Raw genomic sequence first — 16,024 nt, 5'->3', positions numbered from 1 at the left:
CTCAAGAACCAATTCCACATTAAGTAATAAGCAATCCAATTATATTTGTATGTATATACAGATAGGGCCAAATTCACATGCTCCCTCAGCCCATCCCGAACTCAAGTGCGACATCAGTCCACTCCAGAGAACGCTGGAGTTCGTAAATTTTGTCACCAAAAATTACTAGATTTATGCATAATTCGCTTTAGTTTAATTAAGTACTAACCCACAGACATGAAGATTTTTACATTAATCTGTTGCATTTCGGTGCAAATTCTTCTCGTTTCGTCGTCTAACATTAGTCGATTTAATGTATCAAATCTAACACATTTTGACAAAGAAGCCGCAAGTGAACTCGTAAAGTTTCTAGAACCATACAAGTAAATATATAATTTAAAAAATATCCTATAATAAGTATCATCTAGAAAACATACACATACTTACTAGGACCGACATCCAAAAATGGTTTTGGGAAATCTCTGGCACCTCCTACAACTCGCCGCACTTCAAAAACGACCCCGGGAAAATTGGAACTTTGGCTGACTACATAACTTGCGAGATATGCGTCCCCGCCCTGCCCCTGGTAAAACTGTTAGTACAATTTGGCGTCCAACCGGTGGATATTATAGGTGTCCTTACCATTGCCTGTCAAGTCCTAAATTTGGCACCAAAACCTGAAATTTGCGAGCCAACAATTAGCTCCTATGCGGTACGAGTTTCGCTGTAATTTCTTATCTGATTTTTGTACTCAAATTAATTGTCTTATCAACAGACACCAATCCTGTACATGATCGAAAATAAGCCAGAAATCCCAGACGACGACTTTTGTGGCATAATAAATCCAGGCTGTCGAACAATTAGCCCCCATTTACGGGACTGGACGGTTGACATATCCCCACCGAATGGGAAAAAGACAAGAAAAACTTTACCTAAGGATGGGCTTCCAGCACAAACCGAGCTCACCAAGATCCTCCAATTTACCGACCTTCACTTGGACCTCGACTACGTTCCTGGAATGGACGCTGCGTGTGGATTACCCGTGTGTTGTCGAGCAACCGATGGGACCCCAACCAATCCTGGTAATGCAGCAGGAAAATGGGGTCATTTCTCCTGTGCGTTACCAGAACCTGCATTGAAAGGAATGTATGAACACGCTGCAAACACACATTCGGTAAAAGCTGTGCAAAAAATTATCCATGCAATTTTTTAAAATTATCTATCTTTACGCTTACTATTATTTAGGACGTCAAATTCATCTTCCTCACCGGGGACTATATCCATTCTGGCATTTGGTTATACGGCGTTGACGAAAACACCCGACACCACGTCGCCATAACGACCTGGCTGCAGTCAGCGTTTGAGTCCATCGGCCCAGAAATCTACCCTCTCGTCGGCAACCACGAACCCGACGTGGTTAATATGTATCCCCCCGAGGAGACATGGGCGGATTTCCCTCTCCGCTGGATGTACCACTCTGTCGCCGATGCATTCGGCGACTTTTTACCAGCAGATCAGATGGAACTCTTTTTAAAATATGGATACTACACGGTCATATCGAAAGCTGATCCAAACCTTCGGATCATCGCGCTTAACACGAATTTATGCTACATTAACAACTTTTGGCTCCCATATAACGCGACCGACACGTCCGGACAACTCCAATGGTTCGCTGATCGGCTACAAGAGGCAGAAGATGCTGGTCAAGCGGTGTTTTTGCTGGGGCACATCTTCCCAGGTTGGTTTCTTTATTTTTTATGGAGTTAATTTTTTATTCATTTTCAGGGTTTAAGTTTTTTTATTACTGCTTTTTTAGGGTCGGGGTCATGTTGGCCGGTTTGGTCACGCCAGTTTGAGCGGATCATTCAAAGATATTCTGATACGATCCGGGCTCAGTGGTACGGTCATTCGCACGAGCAGGACTACCATCTCGCATTTAGTGAGGATGATAACCCCGTCAGTTTGGGTTTTATTGGCGGCAGTGGAGTGACCGATGGAATGCATTCAGGGTACAACGTTTTCTACGCGGATGGCGAGCGTGGCGCAGATTCGACCTGGGAAATCATAAATCATCAGACTTTCGTGCTCAATTTGACTCATTCGAACGCACAACCGGTCGAGGCAGCACCAACTTTCAATATGATTTTAGATGCACAGGAAATGTGGGGGGTCACAAGCCTGACGGCGGAAACGGTGCACGACTTTATTTACAGGATGGTATGCGATGACGCGCTATTCTTGGAATACCAAAAGTTAGCTGGGTTTGCATACTTATTTTGGCATATTGTATGTACCTACTAATTTTATTCTATAGCAATTGACCAAATTTATAAACATTTAGGGTGGTCACTAAAGGGGCCGACTCGCCAAGATTTAACCCCTGTCCTAAAAACGACTACAGATGCAAGGCGAATGTGCTGGGGAGTTTGTTCGTGTCAAATTCTGGCGACCACTCCCACCGGAACAGGTTGTCAGATTATATCTTGACGGTAGACTGCACTGATCAGAATCCAACAACCACGACCGCAGGAAGTGGTGAAAAATCTGTCTACGTTCCCCTCTTGGTAGCCATTCTTATCAAGCTTGCCTTTGCATAATTAAACCATAAATCCTAACTTAATTTAAGTACTTTATGAACAATTAATTCCTGATAATAAATAATTCTCCAACTCGATCAACGACACAAGTTTCGCGTACATACTTAGCATTCAATTCCATATCGATGGATTATTCATGCATTAAACTTTCACCGGTCGTATAAACCTGCTGTAGAGATGACTTCAAAATTTTGTTATCAAATTACCGTTTGTAGATAAAGTTGAACATCAAGACAATTTACTAAATAAGTAAAATCGGATTCCGTGGAGATCAAAATAATGACATATTAAGCATGCTTCATCCTAATTAAACAATGAATCATAGTTGTCAATGATCATGATGTATCTAGATATATGGCATAGACTTATGTGCTTAATTTACATTACATATGTATAATGAATTCTCAGCCATTAATGTCAAGTGTAGTGCAATTTATGATTTATGTATGTATCTATGTCGGTTAAAGAGAAAAAGGAAATATAATCCCATAAATTTTTAACCAATCTGCTTATCTTGATAATCTAATACATGTGTAAATCTCAAGCTTGAAGGTTTTGTGATCAAGTTAACATTAAGTTTATGGACTGCAGTATTAACAGAGCTTTTAAGGTTTAAAGAAGTCCTGAAAATGTAATCAAAACTGGTGACGTTGGAAATCGTGGAAACTATTTTACCATAGGATCTTGATATACTTATGTAGGATGATTACTTACAATTAGATAAATCGTAAAATAAATTGCGACTTAATGGACATGCGAGCTTTTTTATGTAGTTAACTGTGTACATACGATCAACTTATAAATGTATGCACATCCAGATCCACTAATTTCAATGGGAAAAATGTTATCGACGTGATTTATGTAAAGAGGATCCGCTTTATTATCGTACAGGTCGACGACGTGGGTCCCACCAAAAAATGATAATCCACCTCTTGTAGATTGGCCGTCGAAGTGCTGGGAGCATAAATTGTATTTTGAGAGCATTATCTCCACCAGGCTTCATATGAACAAATGTTTATACGTGCATATTTACATTATGTAATATAAGAAGATATGAAATTGTGATTTATGTGAGTCACTACAAATTTTCCAGCGTATTTTCAAGCCAATACACTGAATTGCTCATGTATTACCCAACTCATATCACATTCCACTCCCCTTATGGAGTGAAACTGCCTTTGCCTGACTATGGGTGGATTTAGCTATCCGATTACCAAGAACTAGGAATTATTATACGTTTTAAAAATCCTGCCTATGACGTACATTGACCAAAAAGTTTGGATTACCAGTATCACCTTAATTTAATCTATATGTATATAATAACCAATTTTATATTGTCGTATGTCCATTGTCCGAATAAAGGTTTGCGAACAATCAACTCGCGACACCTGAGTCGACATGGGATTCAATTTAAAATATCTCTTACTTCAGCCATGCATGGGATTTTTCCTTCAAGGAGCGGTAACGGCTTTAGCAATTGTTGAAGTGGTACGTCAGTATTTATCTATATTGGTTAATGTGATATAAATATTTCATCCCGGATATATACATAACGCAGATGTTGTAACAATTTATTACCGATGTAGTAATATATAATGACAGATACATACATACATACATACATATACATATATGTATTCATTACATATTTACATACGTTATTGGAATTAAGTTTTCCAATAATTTCTCTCCCGTAATGTGGTTTACCAAAATTTCACACACATTTTGCACTGCAGGGCGTCAATTTTGGAATGATAATCTTAGCCAGTGTGGATTACTCGAACCAATTCAACGAAGTTAAGAATTCGAAAGAGTTTAGCGTCTCAAAATTTTGCGGTATTTAATCCACTCTGCTTTGACTCCACGACTCCCCAATTTTAATTTTCATTGCTCGATTAACAGGTCACATTTCCACGTGGATATATTGCTATTTGTATAAGATTGCTTCCATCATACTTGCCATTCGGTTGTTCATGATTGTTTCGCAGGTAAGCAAGTATTTTTTTAACCGAAGAGGGCAACAAATAATTGCATAGTTCTGTTTATCCCAATTTTAGCGAAACTCCACAAAACTTCGCTGGTGGTTATATTTGTCAGGCATCCTGTACAGTATCTGGCTTTGTTGTTTTCTAATGAACTCGATCTTCAACCTGTTCCATAGTTCTCTATCCTTAGCCTTGTACGGCGCACTGGGCGTTTACAAATTATACTTTTTCTGGATAATTATCTCATTTATCCTAGAAATCGAGAGGAACGGTGCTATCGACCCAGCCCTTCGCGTCTTGTCAGACAAAGATTTAAACGATTTCTTTAAGGATGGCTACGTTGTCCACGGTAACAATTTCTTATATGTTTAGTATGAGAATTTGCAAATACGCACAAGTATATTTATGGTCAATACTGCTAAATTTCTCACAGATCCACGGTATCAGAAGACATTTGAGATTCAATTCTGTGAGCTAACACTTGAAAAAGAGCGACCCTTAGGAGCCGGGGCCTTCGGTATAGTGTACAAGGCTTCGTTAACAAAACAGCTCGCAGAGTCGGTATCGAGTCAAATCGTTGCTGTCAAAACGGTTCTGCCTTCTGCGGATACAACCGCTCTAAAATGCCTCTTGCGAGAGTTGCAAATCCTAAATTGCATCGGGAGGCATGAAAATATTGTAAATCTTGTCGGGGCTTGCACTTCAGAAGTTAAACAAGGTATGCGTATTTGATGCTTATTTTTAGAAAAGGTTTCGGAATTTTATAAATATTTTGATTCCAGGTAAATTGTACGTCGTGGTGGAATACTGCGCTCTTGGAAACTTACAATCGTACCTGAAACGCCATCGCGAATCGGGTGTAGCAGGAGATGACTTTAAAACTGAAGCGATAGGGTATCTGTTTTTCCTGGTCACAAGTTTATGAAAAATGCACATTAAATTTAAATTCATCGAAATTTAGGGGTTACATATCCTGGAGAAATACAGAAACAGAAACTGTCACAATTCAAGACTTAACCAGATGGGCGCATGAAACCGCAAATGGAATGGAATACATTTCGAGGAAAAAGGTGGCCGTTTTTTTACATTAATTTTAACATCTCTAAGGATTGGTGTAATTTTTACATCTCCAATCTGCAGGTAATTCATGGAGATCTCGCTGCTAGGAATGTTCTCCTAACGTTAAGTGGAACTGCAAAAGTGGCTGATTTCGGCTTATCTAAACAACTCTACCGCTACGCGACTTATGCAAGACACAACAAAGAAGTAAGTGCATATGTCAATCGTTACTCTTAGCTTCCGATCGTGGTGGTTGACCTTGAATTATTCATATTTTAGCAGCCAATTCCATGGCGATGGATGGCTTGGGAGTGTCTGGACGACTTAAAATTTACGACACACTCAGATTCTTGGTCGTATGGAATAACTGTCTGGGAATATTTTTCCCTTGGAGCGCTACCTTTTCCGGCCGAGTCATTATCGAGTGAATTTGTCCAGAAACTTAAAAATGGACAAAGTAAACCAGATCAACCAGCTATAATGTCGACTGAGATGTAATTAAATATTTGTCATATGCAATTCTACATGTATATGTAAGTAAAGACGAAACAAAATGAAATTTTTCAGATATCACCAACTCTGCAAATGTTGGGCTATCAATCCACAAGAGAGGCCATCATTTACGGAGCTGAAATTATGTTTTTCCCAACAACTTGACCAATTTGGAAACACTGATAGCCAGTCTGCAATATTGAGTCAGCCAGTTCGCCAAACTAATTACGAAAATATTGACCAATCCGTCGTTATCATCGATGAATACGAAGAAATCTAGCAAGATTTTCAATTTTCCAGTTTAAGTAGAACCATATGTAGTATCAATAATATTTTTGAAAATAACATTGTAAATATCACCTAAATATACCAAGACGATGGGTTTTAATTTTTAAACCGAGAAGTATGCAAATAGAATTGCGTTTAATGTTTTAATGAACTTTTCAAAATTTTAAGGATAAAAGCAATGATTTGTGAAGAATTAGGATTTATTATCTCAAGCTCTACATATATGCGTGTAACGTTACTCAGCTTTTTTACCTTACAAAAACCAAATTCAATAATCGTTGAAGATTAAGTGGATTAGCCGGATAAAGTGCATGCGAATTAATTAAGGAGGAAAGTGGTTTCATGATAAAATAGTATCGAACCAGCATTTTTTTCCCCATTTCACTTTATTTATCAACACTGACATAGAACGAGTGGAAAATTGTATGCGCTTATCTTTTCACTTCATATCTTACACGTGTGCAAACAATTAGTTCAACAAATCTGCATGATTGTGTCGGATGTTTATAAATATGTATATATAGGCAAATACATACATATTTACATATAGATATCGTTACGAATAACAAAAAAATTCCTGGATCTTAATGACTGAATAAGTTATTCTGCATAAAACGATGTTTAACTTTGCGCATTATAGTACAATATTCATAAGAAACTGTATATTCATTTATCTTTTTTGCCTTGTGATAAATAATTGAAACAAAACCTTTACAATTGAAGTAGTAGCAAACAAGTCGGCAACTCAATCACAAATTTCAAGCTAAGCAGAATAAGTGGCAAATCAGGCTTATTTCCACAAAGTATTTAATTGGTAGTGCACCGACGGATTACTGATTACTCGCCCACCAAATATGCGCTCGTTTCCCTTCGAGACACGATAACACAAGATGAAGTAAACAGGATCAAATTATTTGCAGAGAGCTTCCAGGGAAACTTCCAGAACAGATTTGTTACATGTCGAAAATAAAAGTGGGATACAGTAGTGGTTGTGACAATGATTTTGCAAATATGTACGTACCCTTATCACATTGACGTTCATTGAACTACGCAACAGGAAAGCGAGACACAAGATCAATAACAAAAATGCAAATGAAACCGTGATATTCACCTTTACCGATTTTAGTCCAATTTTTACATCCATGTCGATAACAGACACAATGTAATCATCATGGGACGCCTTAAACTTGCCAGCTTCATTTTGCAACCATGCATGGGGCTTTTCCTTCAAGGTGCTGTAAAAGCATTGGCCGTTGTTGAAGTGGTAAGAAATTGAAATATTGTCCATAAATGAAAAAACGAATATAAAATTGATCACATTATTTTAGGGCGTAAATTTTGTAATGCTCGCTGTCGCCATTCCCGATTATGGTGACGAATACGTAGAAATATTGAAAGTGAAGGAATATAACTTTACCAGATTTTGCAGTACGTCCTGGAACATAGTTATTCTCTTAGTAATCTGAATGTTTGTGATTAAATATTGGTGTGTTTCTAGTTAACATGACCACTTGGATTTATTGTCACTTGTACAAAGCAATCTCTATCGCGTTTGCATTTTTACTATTCATAATTGTTTCAAACGTAAGCCTTTCTGGACGGATGAATAGTTATGTATTATTTTAGAATAATAAATTAGTGTCTATTTAATTCTACCAGAGAAATAGAGCCGGTCTCCATCGATGGCTTATCCTTTCGGCCACGTTGTATCTAATTTGGCTCTGCTGTTTTGTTACGAATACGATTTTGAGATCCTGGAAACAAAACTTGTCCTTCGCCATGTACTGCGCCATGGGTGTTTACAAATTATACTTTTTCTGGACTACAATTTCCTTCAGTAATGAAATTAAAAGGAACGGGGTGACTGACAAAGCTCTGTGCGTCTTATCGGATGAGGATTTGGATGACTTTTTCAAAACTGGACAAGTCGATCAAAGTCATAGAGGTACTCAATTCGAAAATTAAGCATTGAGCCAGGTCACGTGGATGTTGGTGTCTCCCTAAATTTTTATAACGTGACACCTGCATTTGTATGCAAAATTGGATTGCGTAGATTTTTAACCTGATTTTCCTTGGTCGTTTTTAAGCTCTGTAAACTTTTTGGAAATTTACTGAGTTTATCAAGTTATGTACGTAAATGCCTCGAAGTTAATATAACTTGGTTTATTATCTCATACAGGCGACCGCTACAAAACAACTTTTGAGATTCCACTCTCCCAACTCCTCCTCGACACAGTCCGGCCACTTGGAAGCGGTCAATTTGGCGTAGTTTATAAAGCCACCTTGATAAAACCAATCCAAAATACTGCTGGTACTCAAATCGTGGCAGTCAAAACCGTGATCCCAACTGCGGACGTCGTCTGCCTAAAGTCTCTCGTGAGAGAACTGCAAATACTAAATTGTATCGGAAATCATGAGAACATTGTAAATTTGGTGGGTGCTTGTACGTCTGAGGTTAAACAGAGTAATAAGTCCAAAAATTATTATAAATATGTATTGAGTTTTTTCATAATCTTCATGCATTCATTTTTAGGAAAATTGTACGTAATTGTCGAATATTGTGCACTTGGAAGCATCCAATCTTACTTGGAGGACCATCGATCCGCTGCAATGGGGATCGAATCGTATAACTTGGATCGGTACACACAGACGTCACACGTGTTAAATATAATAATTAATAATATTGAGCAACTAATCCGTATAAAAATCATGCAGGGAATACATCTCGAGAGAAGATGAACCCATAAATTTCCGCGACCTGGTCAGATGGGCGAAGGAAACTGCAAATGGCTTGGAATACATTGCCAATAATCATGTAACCTAATTTGCCAAACTATTTAAATTCTGAATTTTGAAGCAATCATTTAGTAATTAATGTGCAGGTAATTCATGGCGATCTTGCTGCTAGAAATGTGCTCCTAACGTTCAGCAGAACTGCAAAAGTCGCTGATTTTGGCTTATCTAAACAATTATACCGATACGCGACTTATGCAAGACACAGCAACGAAGTAAGCAGTTTCTCCTAACTTCCGGTAGTTAGTGGTTGACCTTGAATTATCCTTATTTTAGCAGCCAATCCCATGGCGATGGATGGCCTGGGAGTGTCTGGACGATTTAAAATTTACGACTCACTCAGATTCATGGTCCTATGGAATAACGGTTTGGGAATATTTCTCTCTCGGAGCTACGCCTTATCCAGGATTATCTTTTTCAAGTAATTTTGTGCAAGGACTCAAAACTGGACAAATTAGGCCAGATAAACCCCTTTATGCCACCAATGAAATGTATGTACATTTTTTTGTCACATTGATTTAAGCCTTAAATTTTAAGGGTATGAATTGCAAATTTTCCATTTTAAATTTGCACGTACGTAGATATCAAGAACTATGCAAATGCTGGGCAGTGGATCCAACCGCAAGACCATCCTTTTCAAAGCTGAAGTCCTTCTTTGCTGAAATACTTGACAATTCATCGGTTAAAATTCACACTACGCCAGAAATTCACAACCCATCTTTCCAAGTACAACCTTCACTGTCCTATGTTGCCGTTGGGGATCTCAACTATATTTAAATTAATACTTAATTTGTCCTCAAATATTCCCCGTCATTATTATAATATTTATTTATTTTTATATGCATTATCATATCAATATCTCTCAGGTGTAACGAATGCATTTATTTTCATTAAGACAAAATATAAGTTCGCATTAAAATAATACCAATGAAAACAATTACCATTGCATAAACTGGTTAACGTAAAGGCCTAATTTATGCTTTAAACATATATGAAGGAATATGGTAAATATGTGCATTTGTCAGGAATTGGTGGACTTGCAGAAAATATTCCTCAATACAACCGTATTAGATTATGCGATTATCATTTTGTTTTTAAGGTTGTTTACCAACTCTAGAGAAGCAAAGGAAATTTAATCAACTAATATTTCCTTTCATACATACTACGTACACATATTCATGAATCCATCGTTTTTCAATTTAGTTCTTATGCATCGCTTGAAACATATAGATATTTACATATGTACATATACCTCATTCTGCATAAAATTAAAGAGTTTAAAATACATATTATTACTTCGCCCAAGCAAAATTGCGCATCAAAATGACAACCCCACTAATGTTCAAGGCTTTAGACGTTGGTCAAACAGTGTCCAACTTTATATCCCTTCCTCCCGTAGTATGGGATATTTCTGCACAACGCCTTCGTTACCAAGTTGGACGAACTCAACTATTTTGGGCTGTTCAACAAATCTTTCATTTCGTAATATTCGGCCTTACTTCGTACATATTTGATCTCGCATTCTTTCAATTCGCCTCAAAAACTCATCCCGTCTACATGGAGACCATAAAATCGTCCCACTTCGTGACCACCCGTCTCGTCTTGAGCTTGGTTTACTTCGGAGGGGTCGCCTTCCTCGGGGGAATCTTCATCTGGGGTGCCGACATCGTTAGCATCTTCAATACTTCGATGGACCTTGAGCAACAACTTAAGAAAAGTAAGATATTCATTCAACGCATAAAATTCTATGATATTTAACTTCCGCACTGAAATAAATGCACGAACTATCGATAGGGGTACCACAACGCCCCAAAAAATTCGACCTCGTCGGTACCTTATTCTTTCTAGAGTACGCCCTGGTGCCCATAATACCACCAATCGTTGCCTTGACGACCACTCTGCTGCGACAAGATCCGTACTACACGGTCATCTCAGTTCTCCTACCGAAATGGTTCTTATCCATAGCAGGAATGCGACTTATCCTCTTCGCCGTCAGATTCACCCTCCTAACCGCCGTCGCACTTGAGATCGCACGAGTTTGCATCATTCTAATCTACGGGGTTGCCTTTGGCATCGTCATGTGCAAAAATTCGCTCCTCCTTCTCGACAAATTGTACGAATCTCTCACACCGGAAGGAAAACTTGATGCGGATCAATACATCCCGTACTACCAACAATTCTACCTTATCACCTTTGTGACCAATAAGTCGTGCAGTTTCATTCTCCTCCTCGGGTGTGGAATCAGCATCGTCATGTTTGTCACGTTTAGCGTCATCGTGCTCAAAATGTGGCGTGTTCAGTCGCTCCAGATCTATCTGATTTCCCTCTTTTTCATCATCGCTCAGATCGGGATCACAGTAGTTGCTCTGCCCATGGCTGCAGAACCGAACGAGGCGTCAGAGAGGTTTCGGGAGAAGTGGAGGAACAGTGTGAGCAAGGTGCGGGTGGGGCGCGAGGGGGGTGGCGAGAAAGGAAGGTACTTACAGAAGAGGGCAAAGGCATTGAACATATTTCCACTTTATGGAGGATTCCAAGAATATCGGTGCTATAATTTGACCAAGGACGTACCGTTTGAATATCTTCAGGCCGTTGGAGACTATACGATTGATGCTTTGTTGTCGTTTGAGGTCTGATTAGACATAAATTTGGTAATGATTTAGTACATGTTGTGTACATACATACGTTCATGTGTGAATGAAAAAATTCTGATTGATTGCAAATAAATATTTCTGCATAATGCCAGTCTTGTATCATTTCCTTTTTCACAAATAGGCACATGTAAGTAAATTGTTCTTATTTGATGTTAGAATCACTATCGAGTCATGCAAAGTCTTCACAAAACCTTTTTCTTACTCACAACTTTAATCTTTGAAATTTGTGTGGCATTTATTATTTTATGAAGCCCATAGTTTAGAATTTTTCAAAATAATGTTTCCTCATTGTAGACTATATGCACAAAAATACTAAAATCAATTAAAAAATGGTTGGTTGTGTAAATTTTATAAATTTCGTAACGAAAGAAGGAGGGGAAATGAGGTCTACCTGTTACTAAGCCGGAGAATGATATCGTACCTGCGGTTTACATGTAGCATTCAAGAAAGTGGGAATTTTTGTATTACATTATTTATAGGTACATAAATGCAAGTGCAAGGTGCAAGTCTGTGAGTTCATCGATATATGTACATATGTACACATATGTACATGCAATCGCGAAATATTGGACATTCCCAGTAAATTAGAATGATTTGTGACTACCTCAAGGTACAAAGTTTGTATATGCAAATACAAATGATTGCAACACCAACTCAAATCGGAATTTCTACATATGCACCTATTATGGGAAATTCATAGTTGTTTTTTAAAATATAATTTTAAGGCAGATTTACAAATCTTACAAAATTTGAAAATGTCGATGATCACACAAAAATGCAATCTATGTATGAATTTGCTGTAAAGCTAACATTGCACAAATTCTCTGTTTTATTCATGTGTGTTGTCCAGAAGGTTATGCCATACACACTTCTAAGCATGTACTTATGTACAAATTATCTTTCTCTCATTTCTATAATTCGGATGGGAATGGCTATACTCATGTGCTACTGCTATTTACGACCATGGTAAAAATGCAGTGGGGTTGCCAATGTCGCTCAAATATTCAGATAATAAATATTGGATTAATTTCCTGTCGCAAGAAATTATACTGAATTATTTAAAATATATTATTATTTATGTACAATGAAAGCAGAAAGTCGTCTTCATATCAAAATCTGACGATGGCGCAATACATTTCCTAGCCTCATCTCGTTCCAGTTTATACTGATTTTTAAAAAAACTTGGAATATTGGAATTTGCCCTTCTCGTCGTGTTGCACATTGTTGCGTACATAATGAACATATGTATAGGAAAGGACAACCTTCAGTATCTTGTACATAATCTGCCTCATTAATTTTTTCCTTATTACAAGGTGAGAAAGTCAGTCTACCTAATAACTTATTCAACCGGAATGTGTGATCACAATCATTCTGGAACTATGTATGTACACAATATTACAGGTACCTACATTCTATGTACTGTATATGTATACAGTTTAATTCAACGCAGGGTTTCTATCACATCGAATGCGTTATTTGCTTTAAATTGAAAATATTTTGAGCATATCTACTTTAAACATACCTACATACTTCTAGAACAGAAGAAATAAAACGCAAAAATTAAACCTACATATTTACATATCTACCGCTTCCATATTTGCTTATGTGTGAACGAAATAATGTAGACTATAAATTCAGAACCCTAAGTTGTTTATGCTACGTAACAACATCTTTAAAAGATATGATTTAATTACTTCCACGCGCATTCACATATTATCCACAATAAGAGTAACTAGTTTCATTTTTCTGGGCGAGTGAACATGCTTTGTTGCACTAAAGTAAACAATAAAATTTCATTTTTACTTGTTTCTTTCGCACTAATTATATTAGTGGAAGGAATCACGTTTGAACAAGACATAAATTTGACCCTGGAACAGAAGAAACTTTTGGACAAAGTAAGACTTCAATTTGAGAAACTATGTATGCAAAGTAACTTTTTCAACTTAATATTTGTTCTACAGTTTAAGGACAGGGTCGTGGACAAATTGCCTCATGATTACATGAAGAAGGAAATTTACCTCATAAAATGGCTCAGAAGTGAGATTTATATCAGTTTCCATATGTATGAACATATTTCAACGTGTAGTTGATTGATGTTATTTTCAGCCAGCAACTTCAACATAGACATTGCAGAAGAGAGGTTATATCGGGTACGTCCAGTCTTTATTAATTTACCCGTGAGGGTATTTATGTCGAATTTGGTACCAAATGATCAGGGTAAATTTTGCAAAGCGTGCAATTGTATGAAGTTACACAAGCAATCTCAAAGGAGAGGTCACATGTTCATGATGTGCATATATTTTTCTGTCCTGAGCTTAATTTAGAAATAAATGCTTATAGATTTAATATGTATGTAGCTTTACATAATTTGCACAGTTTGCACAGATAATAGCTTTCCATGAATTACGTTTTATGTGGGTCACACTTAACATTAAATTTTACTCCCAGAATTTACAATGGAGGAAAGAACAAAGCATGGATACAATTCAGTCTGAAGACTTTTCTGACATGTGGGAAAGTGATATACGTTACAATCTCGAAGGACGGGACAAGATGGGACGACCGTGTATGTAAATCTTAGCTAAATAACTTTGACAATATGAAACTTATTACATTTTCATTTCGTTGCGTAGATATTTTAATAGAAATCAAGCACGCGGATCCGAGGAGAATCGTCCTCCAAGGAAAGGGCGACAGGCTGGTCCGCTACCTGGACAAAGGGTTTGACGAAACGTGCGGCCTTGTGCGAGAGATGGGAGATCGCTACGGAAACATGACTCGCGGTAATGCGCTTATCAATGCTGACGGATTTAACTTGGTACAACATGGATGCCTTCAATGTGAGCTCAACTTTTGTTAAGCACTAAAAACTTATGTCACTTTTGGTACACACTTATCTATGTATTAAGGCGTTCCTTACATGCTGAGACACCTATTCAGCTTCGTCAATTATTTTCCCGAGTGCATCGACAAAATGATATTCGTAAACTGTAAGAAATTTATAATTCTCTCTTAGGACAATGCCAGATGCATATTTATATTTATCCTCGTTGTATATGCATTCGTATACATTTCCATATCCTGTGGATTCTATTTGGACAACTCCAACATCTAGAATTGAAGATGTGTCCAAATACAATGCTCAAGTTTTGAATTTATGCCCGAATGCATATTGAACGATGATATGGATAAATATTATTGATTTTTTATCTATTTATTTATGGATATTCTGCATATGTATATAGGTCCAAGAACGGTGGAACAACTTCTCAACCTAGCGAAAACAGCCATCACGGAGGAAATGCGGAATAGTATTTTCATTTACGGGAAGGATAAGCGGGTTTGGATGCAAGCTTTGAGCCAAGACTTTGATCAAGATCAACTCCCACCGTCGCTGGGAGGCACGAAAAGTCAGAATAATGAAGTGGATGACTATTAAGCAAGATGACAAATAATTTTTCCACATATTTAAAATTGCTATTTATTTCACTAAAATTACACGAAAAGGGGAAAATATTTCGACAATAAAGTTGACGAAACTGAAAATTTGCGTAAACATGGATTTGTGATATCAAGATATTGTGCTATAAATTTAGTTCAAGAGGTCTGAAATGGAATTGATTACTCTACATTCTACGTCAATTGCCATCCCTGCCGGCGTTGGCTTTTGGCTTTACCACTTTTTTGCACTATGCGTCTAACTGGTTATGAATCGTTTCTATTGGTGGAGGCTCGTCGTCATTGAGAAAACCAAAAGTCGTATTTGAACCTTGACCAAGAATATTCCTCTTCTCGTAATATAGTTCTAAATGGAAAGTTGTATCTTTGTCTCGCCTTTCTCTTGGGAGCGTAATGGTGCACGGATTTTCAAAGTCCTACTAAAATTGTTGTTTTGGGGTTAAAAAGAGTGAAAACGAAGGGCTTTTTGATGTTGGTGGCCTATTTGCGTGGGTGTTACTGGCGCAAATGTTGCCATGCCATGGTATCATTTGGGGTACTTGGTTACTACTGAGATGCTGCATATAACATATCCAAAAGGCTTCGAAATTTGAGAGTGGAGCTTTTAGTGAAGCTTGCCTTCTAAATTAAAAAAAAATACGTAACGCAAAAATTGTTAATTTTCTAGACCTCCCCACTCACCCTTTTAGCATGTGTAACATAGGCCGATATCATTATTAAG

General features: G+C 37.5%; 4 protein-coding genes across 5 annotated transcripts; all 4 read left to right on the top strand.

Moving 5' to 3' along the window:
* The first annotated feature begins 82 nt into the window (after positions 1-82).
* Positions 83-2,657, top strand: LOC110862072 (sphingomyelin phosphodiesterase). Its single transcript, XM_022111230.2, has 6 exons — positions 83-362; positions 430-691; positions 755-1,153; positions 1,225-1,717; positions 1,796-2,231; positions 2,321-2,657. Exons 1-6 carry the CDS (start codon positions 217-219, stop codon positions 2,574-2,576), a joined length of 1,992 nt encoding a protein of 663 aa, XP_021966922.1. The 5' UTR covers positions 83-216; the 3' UTR covers positions 2,577-2,657.
* A 1,269-nt stretch (positions 2,658-3,926) lies between these two features.
* Positions 3,927-6,473, top strand: LOC110861023 (platelet-derived growth factor receptor alpha). Its single transcript, XM_022110167.2, has 10 exons — positions 3,927-4,064; positions 4,313-4,412; positions 4,479-4,564; positions 4,634-4,910; positions 4,995-5,279; positions 5,344-5,455; positions 5,523-5,631; positions 5,702-5,827; positions 5,900-6,114; positions 6,188-6,473. The coding sequence occupies exons 1-10, from the start codon at positions 3,975-3,977 to the stop codon at positions 6,390-6,392; spliced, it is 1,605 nt and encodes a 534-aa protein (XP_021965859.1). The 5' UTR covers positions 3,927-3,974; the 3' UTR covers positions 6,393-6,473.
* Positions 6,474-7,216: 743 nt separating this feature from the next.
* LOC110841674 (platelet-derived growth factor receptor beta) lies at positions 7,217-10,043 on the top strand. 2 transcript variants are annotated; one of them, XM_035846794.1, is made up of 10 exons: positions 7,217-7,664; positions 7,729-7,828; positions 7,899-7,984; positions 8,060-8,345; positions 8,580-8,864; positions 8,934-9,039; positions 9,116-9,215; positions 9,283-9,408; positions 9,473-9,684; positions 9,775-10,043. In XM_035846794.1, the coding sequence occupies exons 1-10, from the start codon at positions 7,572-7,574 to the stop codon at positions 9,968-9,970; spliced, it is 1,590 nt and encodes a 529-aa protein (XP_035702687.1). In that variant the 5' UTR covers positions 7,217-7,571; the 3' UTR covers positions 9,971-10,043. The 2 variants fall into 2 exon arrangements, with proteins under 2 accessions (XP_035702687.1, XP_021943057.1); XM_022087365.2 differs by having other exon boundaries at positions 7,486-7,664; positions 9,470-9,684.
* Positions 10,044-13,498: 3,455 nt separating this feature from the next.
* Positions 13,499-15,400, top strand: LOC110863651 (SEC14-like protein 4). Its single transcript, XM_022113005.2, has 7 exons — positions 13,499-13,739; positions 13,806-13,881; positions 13,951-13,994; positions 14,293-14,410; positions 14,478-14,684; positions 14,754-14,834; positions 15,090-15,400. The coding sequence occupies exons 1-7, from the start codon at positions 13,605-13,607 to the stop codon at positions 15,281-15,283; spliced, it is 855 nt and encodes a 284-aa protein (XP_021968697.1). The 5' UTR covers positions 13,499-13,604; the 3' UTR covers positions 15,284-15,400.
* The last annotated feature ends 624 nt before the right edge of the window (positions 15,401-16,024 follow it).

The sequence above is a fragment of the Folsomia candida genome, unplaced genomic scaffold (assembly GCF_002217175.1).
Source record: "Folsomia candida strain VU population unplaced genomic scaffold, ASM221717v1 Fcan01_Sc001, whole genome shotgun sequence".
Classification (NCBI taxonomy): Eukaryota; Metazoa; Arthropoda; class Collembola; order Entomobryomorpha; family Isotomidae; genus Folsomia; species Folsomia candida.
The sequence above is the reverse complement of the archived record's forward strand: the minus strand, read 5'-3'. Positions and strand labels throughout refer to the sequence as shown.

What these genes read in the sequence shown, in the direction of transcription:
- LOC110862072 (XM_022111230.2), top strand. Translation starts at nt 217, where the DNA reads ATGAAGATTTTTACATTAATCTGTTGCATTTCGGTGCAAATTCTTCTC. An exon ending in CAACAATTAGCTCCTATGCG is followed by an intron (nt 692 to 754) that starts GTACGAGTTTCG and finishes TCTTATCAACAG; the next exon opens with ACACCAATCCTGTACATGAT. An exon ending in GCTGGGGCACATCTTCCCAG is followed by an intron (nt 1,718 to 1,795) that starts GTTGGTTTCTTT and finishes CTGCTTTTTTAG; the next exon opens with GGTCGGGGTCATGTTGGCCG.
- LOC110861023 (XM_022110167.2), top strand. Translation starts at nt 3,975, where the DNA reads ATGGGATTCAATTTAAAATATCTCTTACTTCAGCCATGCATGGGATTT. An exon ending in CTTTAGCAATTGTTGAAGTG is followed by an intron (nt 4,065 to 4,312) that starts GTACGTCAGTAT and finishes TTTGCACTGCAG; the next exon opens with GGCGTCAATTTTGGAATGAT. An exon ending in CACTTCAGAAGTTAAACAAG is followed by an intron (nt 5,280 to 5,343) that starts GTATGCGTATTT and finishes TTTTGATTCCAG; the next exon opens with GTAAATTGTACGTCGTGGTG.
- LOC110841674 (XM_022087365.2), top strand. Translation starts at nt 7,572, where the DNA reads ATGGGACGCCTTAAACTTGCCAGCTTCATTTTGCAACCATGCATGGGG. An exon ending in TACGTCTGAGGTTAAACAGA is followed by an intron (nt 8,865 to 8,933) that starts GTAATAAGTCCA and finishes ATTCATTTTTAG; the next exon opens with GAAAATTGTACGTAATTGTC. An exon ending in CTTTATGCCACCAATGAAAT is followed by an intron (nt 9,685 to 9,774) that starts GTATGTACATTT and finishes GCACGTACGTAG; the next exon opens with ATATCAAGAACTATGCAAAT.
- LOC110863651 (XM_022113005.2), top strand. Translation starts at nt 13,605, where the DNA reads ATGCTTTGTTGCACTAAAGTAAACAATAAAATTTCATTTTTACTTGTT. An exon ending in GGACAAGATGGGACGACCGT is followed by an intron (nt 14,411 to 14,477) that starts GTATGTAAATCT and finishes TTCGTTGCGTAG; the next exon opens with ATATTTTAATAGAAATCAAG. An exon ending in ACAACATGGATGCCTTCAAT is followed by an intron (nt 14,685 to 14,753) that starts GTGAGCTCAACT and finishes CTATGTATTAAG; the next exon opens with GCGTTCCTTACATGCTGAGA.